Genomic DNA, 17,612 nt, shown 5'->3' with positions numbered 1-17,612 from the left:
ACTGAAATATAACAGCAAATGTCAATTAATATACAGTTTTCTCGAAAAGACATTCAACACGTTCCAAAAGGACCCTTGAAGTAATTGTATCTCCATTTGATTGCTTAGTTATTGGCGTACATATCACATATCATCACCCCTGGGTAAGTTGGCGGGTTTTCCGCGTCACATATTTTTGTCTCTAAAAATTTAGACAATGAATCAAACACTTTTAAAAAAATCAGAGATGTTGCGAACAGTCTTCTCTTTCATGCTGCGTGTTCTTATTGCAAGATCTAGCTACATCAAAGTGGTAAAAATTGAAAACTGAAAACACCGCCAACTAGCCCCGGTCTCCCCTAATATATATAAAATAATTTTTATGAATGTGTTTACCTCTTTAATCCGCAAGAGCAAAAATTGCGATAACGATCCAAGTGCATTTTCTAGTTAACTATAATTACTATAATAACGTTAATATATCAAATAATATTCTATTGTTCAGCAATGTTGAAGCTTATACAATTTTACACAAGTTTATCGCTTACTATGTATCGATATTTTACTTTTAAAAAAAGGTATAAGAATTTTTTTGAATTATGTACACATGACAAAACACTGACGTAAACGGTTTAATGGGGTACGTTTGTACCATAGACAAACTTTAAGCGAGCACTGCTAAGTTTGTCAAGTGAAACAAATAGGTTGCACTTGCTTTAATAGAAGTTTAATAATCAAATTGATTTATAATAAAGATTGCTTGTAGGGAACAACGGAATAACAGGGATTGCAAATAGCCACAAAACCGTTCTGGGATTAAATTTTGAAATATGCATAACATGTAAAATCGAAAATCAGGGAAAGCCAATTAAGTTCCACAATTTTCGGTATTTTTTTTTTGTTTTCTGTTGTTTGCATTTAAACTTCTCTCTCACCACGAGAGCCCAATTTTACATGATAGGACGTGTTCGGTGAATTTAGTTCTTTCCTTGCAATTTAGACATCATTTGATTCAAAACATGCAAAACATCACTGACGTAGTGAGACAATGCCAGGTCTGGCCAGAACAGAAAGATAACTTTATGACTGCACTAACCCTAGAACGTTGCACTGGGGTACAAACGTACCCCACGCGTTTGATTGCTATTTTTTTCAGGTAAAAAAATGAAATGTATAATACATTATTTTCTTCTTTTTTTAATTGCAAAAACAGCTGTGTAAATGAAAGTTTAGAATTTGTTGAATCAATGATAGATAAATTAGCTTGAACAAAAAAAAAATCGAAAAAAATCGCGATTTTGACTATTTTCACAAAAATTGCCACAACTTTGCGAATTTTCAACCATTTGAAAAATATCAAATGATTCTAAAAATTGAAATAATTGTCTAAAAATGGTATAAAATGATGCCTCGATAATTTTGAAAACGCGCAATTATTTGGAAGAGTGAAATTTTAAAAATCGGATTTTGGAAAATACCACGAAATGGGGTGGAAATTGAAATGAAAAAAATATTTCTGAGCAGTAATACACTGGTAACACGCAATGCTACTATTACAGCAGCTACTGCGCGCAAATTATACTTGCGAACAATTGTTTTGAAAAACTATAAAAATACAAAAAAAAATAAATGCTATAAATAATACTATAAATAAAACAAAAAAAAAAATCAAGAAAAATGAGAACGATTTTTTTACATCAAAATTAAATTAATTGAATTCATTATTAAAAAACGATTATATAATACCAATAGTAACTTACGTAGTAAAACAACCAGAATTAAACTGGCATTGTCACGAGTCACATTTTCACTGACAGCTCGAAACCTGTCGAAACGCTCACGGCAACCGTACACTAGGGTACAAATGTACCCCATGCCAACTTTAACACCTGCTTCCACGAAGGCTATAAGCAAACTGGCTATACCACCTTTTCCTATTTAGGCAGCTGTAGTAGTGAGTAAAACTGCATGAAAACAAAGCGTATGACACAAGGAAAACAAACAGTCCTTACGCTTTGGCAAAGTTCAATGTGTGCGTTCTGGAAACAAGATGCATCTATAATCGTTTTGCCCTTGACGGATTCGAGGAATATTATGCTAACATTAAACATCAGTCGAAAGCAACGTCGTTGGTTCATGCAGGAAACATCCACATAAAACTCAGAATACCCAGGTTCAAATCGCTATAATGCACAAATAACCATCAGCGTGTCATATATTCGTAATAACAATCAGCCAGCATGTACGCAATCATTTGACCAAACTATAAAAAGCTTTTGCTATATGAAGCTTTTTGCTGCCAAACGAAAACGCCTTAATTTATGCTATATTTTTCTATTCTATTCTATTTTTAGACTTGCACGCTAAATTCGTTGATACTATACAATAGGTAATAAAAGCTATATTGGCAGTGGGGGAACCTAACAAAATTTGTTATAATTCTGATAGAAGCCTATCACAGGTTGTCATATTTTTGATATATACTAGAAGAATTTCTGTTATGTTTTCTGTTATTTTACCAACTAACGAGACCAAAGTTATAACACAACTTATTATCATAACAAAGTAACTCAGTCTGTAATAATTTTGTTATTTCTTTCTGATCGGGTACTCTTACTAGGAACTCTAAATTGAATTATGGTTAGGGTCCCAGGACGATAAATGCTGAATTCTCGTCTTCACACGGGTCCAAAGAAGGCGTGGGGTACATTTATACCCCAGTGCAACGTTCTCCGGGCTATAATCGTTTCTGTAAACAATCTTCCTGGTAGATATTCTGGGGTTCCTTCCAATTGGTACGAAATGTTTACTGGTTCATCCCCATTTAAATATTTTTTGGGAAACTTAGACTTCTCTATTGCTCAGAATTACTGTTGTAGCCCTGTGCGCGGGCAGGTCAGGAGTCTTGTTGATCAAATAAAAGACACTCGCGTACAGACTACATAAAATACTTTTAATAACGAAAGGTTAAAATAAAGAGCATGTGCTCAACGGACTGACTGATGACTGACTGGTGACTGACTCGTTGATAAGTGGTTTCCGCTTATGGCGGCATCTCGGAGTGACAGCAAGACTGTCACTAGAGAGCCTAGCGCAGAGAGTGGCGGATGGCAGGGCAGAGTTGCCATCCCTCCAGTTTAGTTGTCTCCAACATCTCCCCTCTTAATAAAGGTGGAACGGGTCAAACCACTGCGGCGCTCTTCGAACTCTCGAAGATCGGCGTGGTAGTGCTGCCACCGGATCTGCTTCAACTGCTGACTCAAATTCGGAAGATGTTGCATGTGATGACGAAGACAGTGGAGAAAGTGATGGACTAACCACCGATTCAGGCGGCTGATCACAACGAGGTGTCGACGATGCACATTGTGAGGTGGTTGGCTGCGGCGTCGATGATGACTGTGATGTTGTATCAGTTGGTAAGTTCGGCAGCTTCCACACGTCCAACAGAATATCCAAAGGTAACTGAGCATATCTGGTTTGCTGTCCTACTGTGTTGGTGGTTGATCCGGTTACAGTTCGACAACGGAGTTGATTAATATGCGAACGTAGCATTCGGCGGTCCTCCACCCAGATGTTGTACATCACGTCACCAATTCTTTCGACGATCACACCTGGAGACCATTTCCAACTGTTTCTTGCATATACTTTGGCAAATACTGGATCATTCCGACTGAAAAATCTCAACTGGCTGTGCTGCTTCTCGATTGGCTTCGGTTCAGTCGCAGGGGGCGGCCGAAGTAGTTCGAGACAGGTTCGGATCTTGCGACCAAACAAAAGTTCAGATGGAGATTTGCCTTCAGGAGCCGAACGGTTAGGTGTGCTTCTATAAGCGAGCAAGAAGGTATCCAACGCATCAGTAATTGATCCTCTACCCTCTCGGATTTTCTTGACGGCCCTTTTGAAAGTGTCTACAAAACGCTCAGCTTGGCCGTTGGATTGTGGATGAAAGGGGGGTGTCGTGATGTGCTCGATACCGTTGATTGCGCAAAACTCAGCAAATTCCACGCTCGTAAATTGGGTACCGTTGTCGGACACTAGAGTCACTGGCATACCAAGTCGAGCAAAAAGGCCACACAGGATGCTGATTGTAGCTGTAGAGGTGATTCTTCTGGTTTGCACAATCTCTGGCCACTTGGAGTACGAATCCACTGCAATGAGGTAATATTCGCCTTCGATGGGACCGGCAAAATCTACGTGAACACGCTGCCATGGGCCAGATGTTTTCGGCCACGGTACAGGAGCAGCGCAAGGAGGGGACCTGGAAACGGATGCGCAATGCTGACACGCCTTTACATAACCAATTATATCATCATCTATGGAGGGCCAGTAGACGTAGCTTCTGGCGATTGCTTTCATCCGCTGCATGCCCGGATGTCCACGATGAAGCTGGTCCAAGCATCGTTTTCGATACTGCGATGGAATGACGAGTCGTTCAGCAAACAGAATACACCCATCAACCACAGTAAGTGACTCCTGCCTGGAGTGAAACCGCTTAAGCTCCGGATCGACGGTTTTTGATGAAGGCCAACCGTCTTGTATGTACCGGAAGACTTTGCGAAGCAGTGGATCAGCTTGGGTACTCTGTGCTACGACTCTGAAACTGAGAGGTAACATATTAACGGTATCTGCGGCTACTGACCTTACATCTTCTTCGAGGATAATGCTCGCAATGACGTAATCCTCCTCTGGCTTAACGTGTTGGTTGATTAGACGAGACAACACGTCAGCGTTGCCAAATTTGTCGGTTGGCACGTATTCAATGTCAAAATCGTACAATAGCAGATTGAGGGCGAAACGTTGTAACCGGTTTGCCGTATACATCGGTATACCCTTCTTAGAACCAAAAATTCGAAGCAGAGGAGCGTGGTCGGTTTGTAGGCGGAATTTCCTACCGAAAATCATTTTGTGGAACTTGGTGACTGCAAAGATGATTGCTAAACCTTCGCGATCGGGCTGGCTGTAGTTTTGTTCCGCTTTCGTGAGCGCTCTGGAAGCATGCTGAACAACCTTGATGGACCCATCGGGGAATTTGTGACTGATGGTTGCTCCGAGGCCAACGGATGATGCGTCAGCCGATACTATAATCTCCTGCTTCGGATCGTAGTGTGTCAGCAGAAGTCCCGAGGAGAGAATCTGCTTGAATCGCTCGAACGCTTGCTGGCACTCCGAATTCCAGACGAACTTTGTCTCCGACTTCAGCAAGTTGTCGATCGGATAGCGCAACTGTCGCATGTTGGGCACAAACTTGCCGTAATAATTGATCGCCCCAAGGAAAGAGCGAACACCTGAAATGTCAGTGGGAGGAGGTAGCTTGGTTATTGCCTCAACTTTTACTGGATCAGGTTGCAATCCACGTCGGTCGAATAGATGGCCCAAATAGCGTATCTGTTGCTTACTGAAGCTGCACTTTTCGGCTCTGATGGTAAAACCAAAATCCTGAATCCGCTGAAGAACTGCTTCCAAATTACGGTCGTGCTCCTCTTGTGTTTCACCGCCAACAATGACGTCATCGAGATAACCAGAAGTGCCCTTAAGGCCGGCTAGCATGGTATCGATGAGCTGCTGAAAAGCACCAGGTGCTACCTTTACACCAGGTGGAAGGCGGTTGTAGTGGTAAAGACCACGGTGTGTGTTAATTGTCAGCAAATGACGGTACTGTTCGTCGATTTCCACCTGTAGAAAAGCGTCCGAAAGATCAATCTGGCTGAATATTTTGCAGTTAGCCAGCTTGGCAAAGATGTCTTCCGGGAGTGGCAGTGGATACAGATGAGGCTGCAAAGCGGAGTTTAGACCTGTTGAATAGTCTCCGCAAATTCGGATGTTGCCATTTGCTTTGCGCACTACGACGATCGGCGCTGCCCATTCCGAATAGTCGACCAGTGTGATGATATTGAGTTTTTCTAACCTGTCCAATTCCTGGTCGACTGCGCTGTACATTGCATACGCCACCGGACGCTTGGCACAAAAAACAGGCTTGCACTGTTCTTTTACCTCAAATTTAACTTTGGTCCGGTTGCACAACCCGAGCTTTTCGCTGAACACTTTTGGGTAAGTAGCTTTGAGAGTTCCACTGGTGGACGGGGTACTAGTAACTTGGCAGCAAAAAGTATCCATTGGTATGGACCACAAATGAAAATTATCGACTAAATCAGATCCAAGCAGGTGTAGTGGTTTCTCGGTGACACGAATTATCTGCGTGCGTGTGTTTTCGCCGATAGTGATGTCACAGTTAAATTCACCATCAAGTGGCAAAATGTTTCCAGATGCTGCCTTGGCTTTTACTGTTGCTGGTGACAACCTTGGGCTGCCAATTTTCTTCCAGATCTGCTGGCTGATGACGGTAATATCGGAAGCCGTATCCAACTGAAGACGAACCTGTGTTCCATCAAGGGTAACGGAAACGAATCTCCTTCGCTTCTGCACGTTGCACACATTAACGACGACCATTTTGCTTGCCACCGAATGATTACCCTTTCTCGATGAACGTTGTGACTTTTTTGAACTGTTGCAGTAGCCTTCACGATGTCCAAACTGCTTACATTCAGAGCATTTGTGGTTTTTGAAGGTACAGTCCCGTACGTAGTGAAATGCACCGCAAAACCAACACGGTGTATCAGGTTTTTTCCTCGTGTCGTTTGCAGCAGGCTTCGAAGATGGCTGATCCCGTTTGTTGAACCGTTTATCAGAAGATCGCTGCTTAATGACATTCACTTGACCGAAACATGTGGCTGACTCGATCATAGCATTGTCATGTTTGAGGTTAAGAAGACGCTGGCATTCTTTCGCTAGCTGCTCCAACGTGACGCCATTGTTTTCCTCAATCCTGGAAAGCAGCCGTGTACGGGTTTCTGCATCGCTTTCTGCTTTCAATCCGCAAACGTATGTCAAGCATTTAAACTGCTCTTCCGATAGCTTTCCCAGCTCAAACTCAACGCAGGCTTTATTAACACGGCAAGCGAAAGCAATATGGTCTTCAGTCGGGTGCTTGGCGATTTGCAACGTTCTATACCGCCTGCTTATTACCGACTCTTTCGACCCAAATAAATTTTTCAGCTTCGCTACTGATTGGGCAAAGGTGTGTTCTTTCGGAAGTTTCGGTAGAATAAAGGAAACATACCTTTCATGTTCAACTGCGCCCAGCTTTCGCAGCAGTAACCTGACTTTCGCTTCGTCGTCCAAACGAGCGGCATCTTTCTCGAACAAATCTTCATACCTGCTGTACCAAGCCGCAAACGTGACGCTATTGTCAGCGTCGTAGCGAAATTCCTTCACGTTGCCTGCCAAAGAGTCAAGAATTTGCTCTGGGTTGGGTGGTACTTGTACGTGGATAGATGAAACTGCACTCCGGAAAAATGCTTGCTACTGCTCGTCGTTTTGCTGCTGCCGCTGGAGAAACTGTGCCATTAGCTGCTGGTGCTGAAGCTGCTGTTGCTGCATCAGGTGCATGAACTGCACGATTAGCGGATCTGCTGCTGGTGGGACCTGCTCCCGGTCATTATCATGTGGAATTTGACCATTCTCCATGCTTCTTCTCCGTTTTTTACGCGGGGGTGACGGAATTTTGAGGTTACTTTTCGTGAATCGAAATTTCACCAAATATCCGCCAATATACTCGTCGCCACTGTTGTAGCCCTGTGCGCGGGCAGGTCAGGAGTCTTGTTGATCAAATAAAAGACACTCGCGTACAGACTACATAAAATACTTTTAATAACGAAAGGTTAAAATAAAGAGCATGTGCTCAACGGACTGACTGATGACTGACTGGTGACTGACTCGTTGATAAGTGGTTTCCGCTTATGGCGGCATCTCGGAGTGACAGCAAGACTGTCACTAGAGAGCCTAGCGCAGAGAGTGGCGGATGGCAGGGCAGAGTTGCCATCCCTCCAGTTTAGTTGTCTCCAACAATTACTTTGTTACCTCATTTCGGTAGGGATCATCCATAAATGGCGTAGCATTTTTTGAGTAATTTTAGCACCTTCCCCTCCCCATTGTCCCCGTAAAAATTAAAAACAGCTATGTTAGTTAGATGAAACGGATAAGATTGTCGTGACATCAGGTCAACACCCATTCCCCTTTATAAAAGCTACGCAGCATGACATGACCCCGTACCCCCTACTGTCGTCACACATCATCACAAAATACAAAACTCCCCCTCCCCAATATAATGCTACGTCATCTATGGATGGTCCCTTACATAGCAGTATATAAAAACATGATATGAAACTGTCCGAAGTCTTGAGATTTGGTCCTAAGATTTGGCAATCATCAACACGTAGAAAAATTTGGTCAAATATCCACGCAAAAAAATTCAAACTAATGTTTAGCCCTCACATTCTGCCTATCAAAATGTTATGGAACCGTCGTTGCCTTGAGTGACTTCTATTCTTAATTATCCTTTAAATCAAGCACACACATATTTGACATTTTTATTTGGCCAGTAACAGTGAGAACAGAAAGGTCTGTCCTGTTTCTGAATGTTTGTCTTATTATCGAATCCATTTGGTTGTTTCTAACAATCGTTTTTTGCATTTCTATTATTCGTAGCTGTCAGCAATCGAGTATTCGACGATTTTGAAAGACTGTGAACAGAAGTTTAAAATTGGCCAAGCTTTTTGTGAAGCATTCTAATTAGATATTAACGAGTTATATATTTTTAGATAGAACAGATATACGTATATTTGAGAGAAACATTAGATTTTTACAGATTTTGTCGCGAAGAACCCTTACCTGGAGAGGCAATTATTCTAATTTCCGATGAATGGAAAATAGCATACACAACGAGAAACAGTATTTTAAATCATTTGATCGAAGCTCGAAGCTTCATGTACCGAGCCGTAAATTTTGAACAGAAAGAAATGTGATTTGAGTTTGTTTCTACTAGTCAACTTTGTCAGATGGCTGAAGACTGCATTTCAACATGGGAGAGAAGGTAATAGTTAATTTGTGCAACTCCGTGCTAGTAACGTGGGCCAACCAGAAAAAAATCTTTCGTCTCGGAGAATATTTTCTTTGGAAAACAAATTAGCCCTTATCAGCGCTATAAAACCATCAATCAAGAATTGAATTTCAAAATCTTTTTCTTTACCAACTATTATTTTTATTTGCGGTAGGTGGTAATTATAATATACACACGGAAAAAACCGATTATGGTCTATCTGACAAAAGCTCATATAATTGATCCCGCTGATTTCATGCACCGAGCCGTAAATCTTGGACCGTTTTCGTTCGAAGCTCCACGTTTTTGACGATGGAAGTAGACCGATTCCGTTCGATGGCCAAACCCTTTGGTTTCGAACGTAAACTGAACCGAGTACAAAACCGGGGGTCGAAGACCTCCACAACCTAAATCTCCTTTCTGGCCGAAACAACGAAAAAAACCGCCCTTTTCATGGCGATTATTTTTTTCGTATAAATATAAAAAAGTCGTCTTATGGTCCATGCAGTGAAATAGTTTCTCATTCACCGTATTTACTATTTCTCCCATTCGGAGAATATTTTCTTTGGCAAACAAAATAGCCATTATCATCGCTATCAAACTAATCAAAGAAATTAAATTTGAAAAACTTTTCCTTCGCCAACTATTATTTTTCCAATGGGTAGAAAGATCCATACATATAAAAAACACCGGTTTCAAAACTTCCGGTCGAAGCTCGTTTGTGATTGGTTCATACTAATTTCATGCACCGAGCCGCAAATTTTGAACAGAAAGAATTGTTATTTCAGTCGGTTTCAGCAAGTCTACCATTTGATAATGCTGCTAGCGTTGACAAATACTGCAACTTTTGACAGTGCAGGCCCGTAGAAAACAGTTGGTCGAGTTTCCAACCGCCAAGCCTTAGGAGAGCACCGAAAACAGGATCACTTTATAAATTCAGTAAGGATGCCATAAAATAAGTCAGAATATGCCATTTCAATGTACACTAGGGTGGCACCTATTTTTGTAAAGTTGGAATTTTGTGTATCGCCGGTCGAAAAATGAATCAAGGTATTAAAAAAAATTTCGGCAAATTTTGAATGAAATTGAACTTTTTTAACATATGCTCTAAATGAATTGAAGTTTTATATGGAAAAGACATGCATTTTTTCATTTGTTTTAAATGACAATTCAAAACTCGAAATAATTGAAGCTTGGTAGACTATGAAAGATTAAAAAAAATACATGAAGGAACAAGAAAGTTTTAGAAAAACCGGAAGTCTTAGCATTTTTGGAAAAGAATATTTGAAAAAAAAATAGAAATGCGAAAACATTCTGTTTGAAACCTTTCATAGCATGCTCGAACTGTATCCAATCTCAAACTTTTTCGATCACTTTAAAAAAAAGTTATGAATAAAAAAGTATGAAAAATACATGTATTTCCAATATAAAACTTCAATTGATTTTGGACACATGTTAAAATGGTCCAATTTCACTCAAATTTTTCCCAAATATTGTTTTTTTATATCATTTATTCGTTTTTAGACCGGCGATGAACAAAAACCAACATCGCAAAAATAATTGCCAAATCTAGTATTGGCCGCAACACGGTAAACAGAAAGATGCAAAATGTGCAAAAATTAAAAGTCATTAAATAATTTGCATCATATAATCAGAAAGGGGTATGGGGCTACATATAGGAACTATAGAAGAATATTTCAATAGCTTGGGTTAATTTAAAAGACAGAAAAAAATTAAAGGGTTGTGTACAGGACACGACCACGGTGACATTAAAAATGTAGCTTTTTTCAAGAGCGTGCAAATGTATTTTATCTATCACACATATCGACTCAAGTTCTTGCTCACTCGCCTGTTTTTTATGTTACAATTTGCTATATACCCTCCCCATTAAAACATAATTTATTGAAGGTCTTTTAACGGTAATCTATTAATTAATCAAGTATCTCACTAGGTGATTGGCATTATTTGGCTAATCCATCTAGTAAAAATAGGCTGGTCTGTCCAGAAAATATATTTAAAAGAAAAGTTCCATATTTAGAACCGTGACGAGGAAGCCCACGTCCAGCAACGGAAATATACAGATTCTTCATGAAATATGAAATTTCATTTTCCATTCAAATTTTCAATAATGTATTAATGAACTTAAGTAAACAATCTTAAGGTTAAGTATTTCTTGATCGATTAGTGGTGAAAAAAATGAAATTATTTGATAAATTACATTGTTATGCAACGTTCGCACTACCAGTTAAAACGGGTTTTATGCTATCTTGGTGACATTTTCTCTTGTTGCTAATTATTAAAACGTGTTATAACTCTGTAGTGTAAACATTGTATTATTAAACCAATTCTGCAGCGTTTTATGTTATATAGGTGTTTTATGTGGTAATAGGACTGACATAATTATATCTTCAGTACAGCGGTTTGTTGCATAATTTCAAACAGATATATTTTAAAATTTAAATTAGTATACCTAACCGTTCAATTTGTTGTATACTTTAAAACGCAATTAGAACTGTGTTTTAACTACATAGGGCAGGACAGATACTCTGACTGGATAAACTGGGAAAACAATTTTAAGTCCAGTAACGATTTAGACATGGCTTGAATTTGAATCGAAAAAGAACACCCGCCTAAACTGCTGCTGGGACGGTAAGTTCTGTTTTAAAATTTTCCGTTGTGTACAGTACGAAACAAAAGTGTTTGAAATTAGAAAACAAAAAGTTCTGCTGGGAATGTGATTGTTTCCGATGCAATTACACTCAGGTTTTTTTTACGCAGGAGATACAGGCCGTGCAAATGAAAACCGCCTAAATTTAAAAAAAAACGCGTAAATGAAAACCGCGTAAATTTCAAAATCCGCGTAAAAAATACCGCGTAATAAAACCTGAGTGTACTCCCCTATATAAAATACTACGCTGCTGAACAGTGCAATAACTACAGAAGCACGTTGTCAGATGCCTTACTGATAAAAAACATATAACCAAAATATGAAACATATGAAAACCAATAGGCTCTTTACCCTAGGCAGCTACAATGCGCCGTAAACATGGATTAACAAGTTACAACGCACACGCATGCATAAAAATAAATATATTTTATTCAAACGCAACACTCTTAAGCAGCACACACCGTATTGAATTAAATCCAAACCACCCCACCCACCCACTTTGCAAATCATTCTGTGACACCGTGCTGGTACCCGAAAAATCCGCACACGGCAACCGCTGCCGAAAATGCATAGCGTCTACTGCTTATTGTAGTGCCCACACGCTGCAGCCATGATCTTACCCGTTCGACATAAGAACAAAAACTGATTCAAACGGGTACGCGTCACCTCTATTTATAAACTAACCGTATATGGTTTAGTCACTTAGGTGCGAGTGTGTGCAAATGCCAACGTTACCGAAAATCGATAGCGCTTATTGCATCGCCCGGAGACGATGTTGTTCGTATGAGACAAGAGCAACAACTGATTTAAACGGACATGCGTCGCTTCTATTTATGACTTTTCGTCTTTCATTGAGTCACTAAGCTGCCCTCTTTTGACGGCTGTGTCTGAGAAATCTGCCTCACGAATGGTAATTTTCCCGTTTTTCGTGAACTTTTTAATTTTACCAATTTCCAAAAGTCTACTTTTATTGGGGAGATATTAAATTATTACCAATATTTAAGTTAGGTGTTTCTGAATCGGTTGGTGTATGAATGATTAAAATCCATCTAGTAATATCGGAGTTATAAGCGTGCAAACCTTACATAGTTTCGTTACATGGGAGATAGTTTAGATTTTAGAATGACACCTAGCCCCAGATAGTGGAGTAAGACATTTTTAATGTCAAAATGTGTCCAGATGTTGTCAATATCCCCATTTTGTCAGCCTAAAATGAACAAAGGGGCTGATAAAAACGGGTGTTGATACCGCTGGGCAGTCACTGTCGGCAGTCGGTAATACCGCAGTCGGCAAGACAGTCGAACCCATGTCAAGTGAGACCACTCGCAAAGGTGAAATAGTTTGAGGAAACGCTGTCATGTGAGGTAAGAAAAGAAAAAAAAAGTTGAATCAAAACAAACTAAGAAAATGTGCGTGAGGAAAATAGTCGGAAAGTAATCTTTTTTATTGCGGAAAAATTAAGTTTAGGCAAAGGAAAACTCGAAGATTTAGTTGTAGAGCAGTCTACTCTCCGTACTACCACAGATAACAGACGTTTAGGCTCGATTTGAACCGTGTGTAAATACCCGCTACTGAAATTCCGAATAAATCAGACGTCTGAAACACGTTTGACAAACGTTTGCAGCAGATGGCGCAGTGATCACTACAATGCAGTTAGAGTGCAGCTGTCACACACATGTAGCAAACAGTTGCGCAGATGGCAATAGTGAAACACGGATTTTCAACGTACACTCAGGTTTTTTTTACGCGGGGGATACGAGCCGCGTAAATGAAAACCGCGTAAATGAAAACCGCGTAAATTTCAAAATCCGCGTAAATGAAAACCGCGTAAATTTCAAAATCCGCGTAAATGAAAACCGCGTAAATTTCAAAATCCGCGTAAATGAAAACCGCGTAAATTTCAAAATCCGCGTAAATGAAAACCGCGTAAATTTCAAAATCCGCGTAAATGAAGACCACTTAAATTTAAGAATCCGCGATAAAGGGAACCTCATTGATGGATACCGCGTAAATTCCAAAATCCGCGTAAATGAAAACCGCGTAAATTTCAAAAACCGCGTAAATGAAAACCGCGTAAATTTCAAAATCCGCGTAAATGAAAACCGCGTAAATTTCAAAATCCGCGTAAATGAAAACCGCGTAAATTTCAAAATCCGCGTAAAAAAAAACCGCGTAAAAAAATACCGCGCAAAAAAAAAACCGCGTAAAAAAAAACTTGAGTGTATATCAATTTGAAAGTTTACACAGGTTTTTGAAGAAATTTTGTTCTAGCCTAAACGTCTGTTATCTGTGGTACTACTGTCGCCGTACGTGAATTTGGACGGCTAGCAAATTGTAAGTTGTGATCTGAAAAAAATAACGAACAAAAGCAATAAATTATAAAATTATCAGGATGGTGCAGCACGAAGAGGCTTAGAGGAGATAAAATCCGTTGAATATTTTATCTCGCCACCCGAATATCTGTCGTCGTTCGCTGAGTCAGACGACAAGCAAACGGTAAGCAAACTAAAATTTATTTAAAGAATTGATTAATATCAGTGAAAAATTAATAGGAAGGAGAAGGTGAAATCAGGAAAGATTCGACGTTGGAAGAAGGAGGATACTATTTAAGTAAGTTTGTTGTAAAAATAATTGAAACTATAATAAATAACTTAATTTGCAGTTTTTAAGCTGCCGCTGATAGTGCTGCTACAAAAATATAGCTTCCGGTTCATCCGAACAACGGGTCTTGGCTGTATTGAGAACTCTGTAAACAAAAGAGACGTGTGAATTACTGCCCTTTTATGCAAAAGTGACGTAAACGCCACTTTGGTAAAATTTCACTTTTTCGTGTTTTTAATTGAAAATAAAAAATGATCTGCTGAAACGCGAAAAACGAAGTGACGAAAGTATGCTTTTACCCGCACCATGCAAGATAAAAATTAGGTTTGTTCCAGTACCGGGAGAAACTGGAAGTACTCCGGAGAAAATCGTTCCTGTGCTGTCTTCTTCTCTTGTTTCTTCTTCTGGTAGCAAACTGGAGTAAAAATGAGCAAATATTGCTTCTGTTTACTCCGGAGTGACTTTCGTGTACTGGAACAAACCTATTGATTTCCTGAAAAATATAATCGGTGGCGTTTACGTCACTTTTGCATACAAGGGCAGATTAGTCGTACATTTTCTTTATGAACGACTAAACAAAATCCAAAAAAATGGTTCTAGCCATTGTGGTTATTTAAAAACGCACACCCTTCAAAAATGTAAAAATATGATTTAGATCAAAATATTTTTAAAGCTTATAAACTTGGTAAAACTTCAGGTAAAACAATCATTATATTTGAAAAGATAATACTTTGAAAAAGAATGTTAAATCCATATCAATAGAAATATTTTAAAGAGCTTTTTGGTTTTCCGCTTGGACATTCAACAATTCAACTTATTAGAGTGACTAACGTGCTAAATCTTCGAGGATTGTTCCACTGCGGTGGTTCGAAACTGTTTGGGACAAAGGTTTTATGTCAAACATGGAGGAAATTGCTTTTAAATTTGCATCAACCAGATGAATTAAAAATATTTAACGAATCGTACTATTCATTTTGTATTTTCTTATTATTTGAGTACGCGTTACAGGGTCCGAATGTCGCTTTATTCATAAATAAAAATTCCAACGATGCAACCAATACTAGTCACATTTAAAAATGATTGCATTGCATTTCATGTGAATACGCGTCATAAGGCAACAATATCACTTGATAGACTTCTATCAGTCTTAATCTCCACAGCGAGAGAAAGCAACACAAAGGAAAAGCCAAGAAATGAGAAGTGTTACGGTTTAGACGCAATCAGGTACGATAATCCACCACCAGCCATATGATCCGTAGCAGGTGTGATCCACAGGTGATAAGATATTAACGCACCGACGATTGTTCACTTTTGCCAAGTTGGAGAGTCCCATTCGAGCGCGTTAAAACTGACTGGATTTCCCTCGATTTGTACCCCGTTCGAACGATTAAAGAGCGCAGTTAGCTGCTTCCGAAAGGGGGTTGTTCTTCTATATCGTCCCAAGGTCAACCAGTGAGAAGAATCGAACAGAAATCAAAACTTCAACTTACCTCCGATCGTTGGATGATCTCATACGCTTGCTGCCAGTGTATGCAGAAGCTATCGTAGCACGCCTTTGGGTCACACTCGGACGCGTCGAATGCTCGCATAGTTCCGTTAGTGGAACTTCCGCTCCGGCCTGAACCGCTGCCGGCGTTCCCCACAGATTTGGTGAAGCTTTGCCGCAATGGGCTGGACCGAAGCCAGCTCATTTTACTTTCGTGCTGTGTTCGAACCGATCGCTGAAGTTTTCAACTGGCACTAGTTTTTCTCCGGCGAACACGACACCTTCGGACAGAGATCGGATATCCACATATGTCTCAAGGAGCTCATTCATGCGTTACACACTATGTATCTTCACGTACGGGATGCTAGAGTAAACTCACTAGAAACAGCACTTCTTTTCGATTCACTTTAATTTACACATTTCCCATACCGATAACTGTTTAAATTCTTCGACGGTTGGCTTCACTGGTTGGTGTTACAGTGCACTGCCTGGGACTTGGAACGGTTGTTTTGTGTTTCAACAGTAGCTGCTGTCGTGTTTCGTAACAATGGAACATTACTTTCCACCAATTTTTTTTTTCCTTCGCTTCGGTACTGCTTCTCTCCGGCTCCGTGATAGTACGATTTTAATTAAATAATATACCTACACACTTTTCTTTGCCGCGCCGAGTAGATAATCAATTGCAACTAGAACGAAATTTGCATTATTCATTCTTCGCTGTTTGCTTTGTGATAACAGGCAACATAACGAGCAGCTAATTTCACTTGAGTCATTCGCTTATCGGTGCACGCTAATTTTAAGGTGCTGGGATGGGTTTCACTTGCGTGTTTTCGTACATACGCCCTCTCATTATGGTAACGACTTCATGGATGGGTGAGGATCTAATCAAATCAATTGAACACTATTAACTGAAGCATTTCGCTTAGCAAAAAGTCAGCGGATTGGGCCAAATAGTAAACAGAATGTATTCTGACTTCCGAAACAAACTTTTGAAAATGGTGTTCATGTAATTCAAAAATTTCAGAGCTCGTCGGAGAAATTTTAACAAATAAAATCATTCATATAATAAAGAAAAATGTCTCAATAGTCCAAAGGAATCGGTTTTAGCTTGCGTATATTAGTTTTCCATATACAGGTCGGACTCGGTTATCTGGGGATTCGATTATCCGAGGAAAATGATTCGATTACACGGTGATATAGTGGTTTTGCACTTTTCAAGTGACGTTGTATAGATCGCAGATTTCACCAAATTGTTGCAATGTTTGAAAAATGTTGTATATCCTCACTATCTTGATTTATGAAAAAAATTGAGACTTTCAGCAATAAAACATTTCTACGCGGTCATTTTCAACCGTTTCAAAATATTTTGAGCGTTTTGGAAGGAAAAAGATATGACCTTTCCAACGGTATGCTACGTTATGTTCTTTTGTCAGAAATACTTTGCGGTTTTGGAACTGCAACATTAACACTACCATAACTTTTCGATTTTGCTATGCAATTTATGAAAATTGCTCAACATTCTTCGAAAGAAACGTCTTTGTTTTGATAAGAATTTAGAGAGAACATTCAATTTTGCATCCAACAACCTATTTATCATCAAAATCGATTCAAAAATTCCAAAAAAAGTTTCTAATTTGGGAAAAAAATTATTTTTGCAAATTAGAAACTTACTCGCGTGAACTCTTAAGCGGTTAGTAAAGTATTGTCTGGCACTATAGGATTCGATGATTATATCTTCCGTTATTTTTTCCAATTTCCAGCTTAAAGTTCAATCGCATATTTTTTTGGAAATGTTATATGAGACCGTCCCCTTAAATGTTCATACGAGCAAGTTTCTAATTTGGAAAAATATTAATAATTCTGCCATTTTTCAACCGATTTTGATCATAAATAGGTTGTCGGATCCGGAATTAAACGTTCTTCCTAAATTTCTATTGAGACAA

General features: G+C 39.4%; 2 protein-coding genes across 2 annotated transcripts in view; both read right to left on the bottom strand.

Moving 5' to 3' along the window:
• Positions 1-17,612, bottom strand: part of LOC131692600 (FHIP family protein AAEL005291-like) — a 60,894-nt gene that overhangs the window by 26,527 nt on the left and 16,755 nt on the right. The window contains exon 2 of the mRNA XM_058979751.1: positions 15,674-16,550. Within this exon, the coding sequence (XP_058835734.1) occupies positions 15,674-15,874 (201 nt within the window). The 5' untranslated portion in view covers positions 15,875-16,550. The remainder of the gene's footprint in view (positions 1-15,673; positions 16,551-17,612) is intronic.
• Positions 2,665-7,329, bottom strand: LOC131692599 (uncharacterized protein K02A2.6-like). Its single transcript, XM_058979750.1, has one exon. The coding sequence runs from the start codon at positions 6,718-6,720 to the stop codon at positions 3,142-3,144; it is 3,579 nt and encodes a 1,192-aa protein (XP_058835733.1). The 5' UTR covers positions 6,721-7,329; the 3' UTR covers positions 2,665-3,141.

The sequence above is a fragment of the Topomyia yanbarensis genome, chromosome 3 (genome assembly GCF_030247195.1).
Source record: "Topomyia yanbarensis strain Yona2022 chromosome 3, ASM3024719v1, whole genome shotgun sequence".
Lineage (NCBI taxonomy): Eukaryota > Metazoa > Arthropoda > Insecta > Diptera > Culicidae > Topomyia > Topomyia yanbarensis.
Note: the sequence above shows the minus strand (reverse complement) of the source record. Positions and strands in the feature narration are given on the sequence as shown.